This window comes from Porcisia hertigi, chromosome 21 (genome assembly GCF_017918235.1).
Source record: "Porcisia hertigi strain C119 chromosome 21, whole genome shotgun sequence".
Classification (NCBI taxonomy): Eukaryota; Euglenozoa; class Kinetoplastea; order Trypanosomatida; family Trypanosomatidae; genus Porcisia; species Porcisia hertigi.
In genome coordinates this window covers 288,405-291,973 of record NC_090580.1, presented here as the reverse complement: position 1 = coordinate 291,973, position 3,569 = coordinate 288,405, and the positions used below count along the sequence as shown (strand labels likewise).

General features: G+C 55.9%; 1 protein-coding gene across 1 annotated transcript; it reads right to left on the bottom strand.

Annotated features, from left to right (window-relative positions):
* JKF63_05063 (uncharacterized protein) lies at positions 1-1,398 on the bottom strand (the record flags this gene model as incomplete). Its single annotated transcript, XM_067901032.1, has 1 exon — positions 1-1,398. The coding sequence occupies one exon, from the start codon at positions 1,396-1,398 to the stop codon at positions 1-3; it is 1,398 nt and encodes a 465-aa protein (XP_067757395.1).
* Positions 1,399-3,569: the final 2,171 nt, after the last annotated feature.

Genomic DNA, 3,569 nt, shown 5'->3' with positions numbered 1-3,569 from the left:
TTAGTAGTCCTTCCCCTTGGAAAGAATCTCCTTCGCTGTCGGGCCGAGGTAGATTGTGTGCTCATACTGCGCTGTGTAGCTTCCCTTGACATCTACCAAGGGCGGATACTTGTTGACCGCTCCCTCATCGACCAGGCGATTCAAGTTCATGAGATGACGATCAAACCCATCACGGTCAAGCCACTTCCGGCAAAACGCCAGAGTGCTATATGACCTGTGGATGTGCTTCAGTAGCTGCTGAGCCTTCTCCGAGCGCAGCTGCATCACCTCAGCGCCAGGCTGCATCATGTAGTGTGAGCACTCTAGATCCTCATTCACGAAACCGCGTCCAGTGGAGCCGAAGGTTTCAATGGCAAACACCTCGCCCTCCTCCATCTTCGTCTGCTCGCCACCCTTCACGATTGGCACACTCTTTCCACTATGAATAATGTATGGGGCGATGTTGTGGCCTGACAAATTGCGGATGCTCCGCACCGGGTGCACCTTCCCGTTGATCTCCACCTCATGGGACTCCATCACCTCCTCTATGGCAGCCCCGATGTCGCCCAGACGAACATCAATGCCTGCCTGCTTGATGCCTTCGTAGGTTGCCTCCTTCACTGCCTGCAGCAGTGGGTCAAACATCGGGTTAAAAGCCACAGTCCAGGCGCAGTCGATGATGCGGCCGTTGATGTGGGTGCCAAAGTCGACCTTCATGACATCATCGTACGACAGAACGATCTTTTCGTCCCCAGTGTTGGGGGTGTAGTGTGCCGCTACGTGGTTGAGAGAGCAACCCGTCGGAAAGGCCTGCCCGCGCACGATACCGTCCTTGCCAATTAACTCATTCAGCTTCTTCTCAATGCGATCCGTCATAAGCATCAGCGAAAGACCTGGTTTGATCCAGCTCTGCGCCCAAGTGCGGACCTGGCGGTGGACCTCCGCCGCCTCGCGCATCTCCTGAACCTGCTGCTCACTCGCGCGGGCCAGCGCCCGCTTCTCCTCACTGCTGTGTCGAAAGTTGTTCATCTCACCCGGGTGGTCAACGATCTCACCGGCAGGGAATTGGCCAGGCGCGAACTGTTGCGACACCGGCACCGTCGGCTCCGGCCATGTCTGCCGCGGGTGCGACGAGTCCGTCAGTGGGTAGGGGTTCTCCGGGTGATCGGCAGAGCTCGGTACAACTAGCTCGTCTGCAGCAAGGCTCCTATAGCCCAATACGGTGCCGTTCCCGTTGCCGTTGGGCTTACCTTGGTGGTTGTTACTGTGGTTTTTGGCTGCGTCCGCCTTGTATGCGTTCACAGCGGCTGCCAGCATCGAGTCAAAATCGTCGCCGTCATCGTTTCTGCTTTTGCCCTTCTTATTGCCGCTCTGCTGCTTGGGCTGATGCTTGTTTTTCGTTGTATTCTTCGGTGGCATGGTGAAGAGTGGTGAGATAAAAAAGGAGGGAGGGGGATGAGTTTGGTCAACTGTTTTTCGCCCTTTTTTCCCACTGCTGGCGCCTCTGCTGTGCCCCCGGGCTCGTCGTGCGTGTTGCACGTGAGTCAGTGAAGCGAAAAAAAAAAAAGAGAGAGAAACAGGTGGGCGGCGAAGCTTAAGCACTACCACCCCCCTCGACTTATTCTGCCTGCACGTCGATAGGTGTGCGTGTGTGTGTGTGTGTGTATTTAGCGGGAAGGAGGGACGCTACACAGACAATGTGAACACGAAAAAAAAAGAGAGCTTTGCTGAGATAGAGCTCACTGTTTAGGTGCGCGTGTGTCTACGTACAACTGTGAGGTGTAGAAAGCGAGAAGAGGATACGGCAGGTATGGATATGTACAATGAGAGAAACCGTCGCGCTGACGGATGACGCATGCTTTTCTTGACTGAGTCTACTCGGTTCTTTTTTTTGGGGGGGGAGGGGAGGGGGTTCTTCGCAGAGTTTGAACGATGCGAGTGTGTGACGGAGAGGGTAGAAAAGGGGGGGATGTATCGGCGCATACCCCTTCTAGAGAAAGTGACTTGTACAACCACATCGGCATGCCCCCCTTCCCTCCCTCTCCCCTCCACACCGAGCGTAAAGTCTGTGCATTGTGAGGAAGCTGGAGTACCGTGAGAGCGAAACCGAAAGAGAGAGAGGGGTGGGGGGAGGGGTAGAGCGAGAGAGCAAGCCAGCGTGTGTGAAAAACAGCAAAAGTGGAAACAGGAGCACAGATCCCGTGGTCATGCTCATCATGAAGGATACGCGTCCACACAGAGGCGGCCTACTCCTTCGAAAGCGGTGCACTCAAAGAAATAGGGGGTGGTGGATATAAACGTAGAGAGTAGAGGGGGAGGGGGAGGGGGGGGGGGGAAGGGGGGCGGCGGCAACCAGGCACAGGCACACACATATAAATTCATGAAGGCAAGAAAGAAGAAGTAAGAGGGGAGACGGCACACAAAACCACAAAGTCCAGGCGTCGATTGCGACAAGACGCGGGCCCAGGGGGGATGATGCACAAAAAGCAGCAAGCCATACGAACTGAATGGAAGGCGAGTAGCCGTAAGACAGGTGATGTGGTACGAGAGCGAAGACGGGAGGTACGACGAAGAGCTTGTGACCCTTCATGCTCACCCCCCACACACACACACACACACACACGCTCGCTGGGTGTGATGGGTACACTTTTTTCTTACAGTGTAGTGCTATTGATGAATGGGGGGTAGGGAGAGGGGGAGAGAGGGCTGATGAACCCACCACCACGACTCGTCGTGTCCTCCCCCCCCCCCTAGTGAGTTGATGTAGTAAAAAGATTCCGCCCCCCTTTCTATCACACAGACACGGCAACAGGCGCACAGACGCACTGCTCTGCCACTTCTGTGAAGCTCACACATCACCTCGTAAAACAATAAACACCAGCACCAAACAGAGACAAATGCCAAATAGGAGAAAAGAGTCGCGCATAGATAAAAAGAGGGGAGGGGGTGCGGACAATCGAGCTCATGGGCGCCTGTGTCCGTGCTCTCTCTTGCACGCGCGCGCACATGTGAACATGTTCGGCTGTGACCTTCCCCCTTAATTCTCTCGTCTCTGCTTGCGCATCCAAAAGGCCGTGACGCACCTCAGCCTTGACGCTTCTCGTAAGTGGGCTCGCCGGTTGCGATTGAAGTACCGAAAACCTCCATGTACTCGACCTTGGGTAGCTGATAGAAATGTTTTGGCTCGATGCTGCTCACATACACCTTCTGCAGCACACTGAGCTCCCCGGCAACCATCGCCACCATCGCCACAACGGTGTCTTCTGTCGGTAGCGCGTGCCCGTCAGCCCCACCATCCGTTGTTGAACACTGCGCGCCCCCACCCAGCGACGGTGAACCCTCGCTGCCAGGATTGAGTGCGGCGCTAACTGACGGGTCTTGACCTTCCTTCAACGGGGGCAGCCGCAGCATCCAGACCACCCACGAAGAGACAGCGACAAACTTGCACACGCACGGCTGCACCTCGTCGAACAGCAACTCAATCGCCTCCATCATCGTCTCGGGAGCGGCAGCGCGTGCCACCTTGTCCGGCAGGACCTCGCCCACAAATCTATCTTTGCTGATCATGGTGGCATGGAACCCGTACGCGA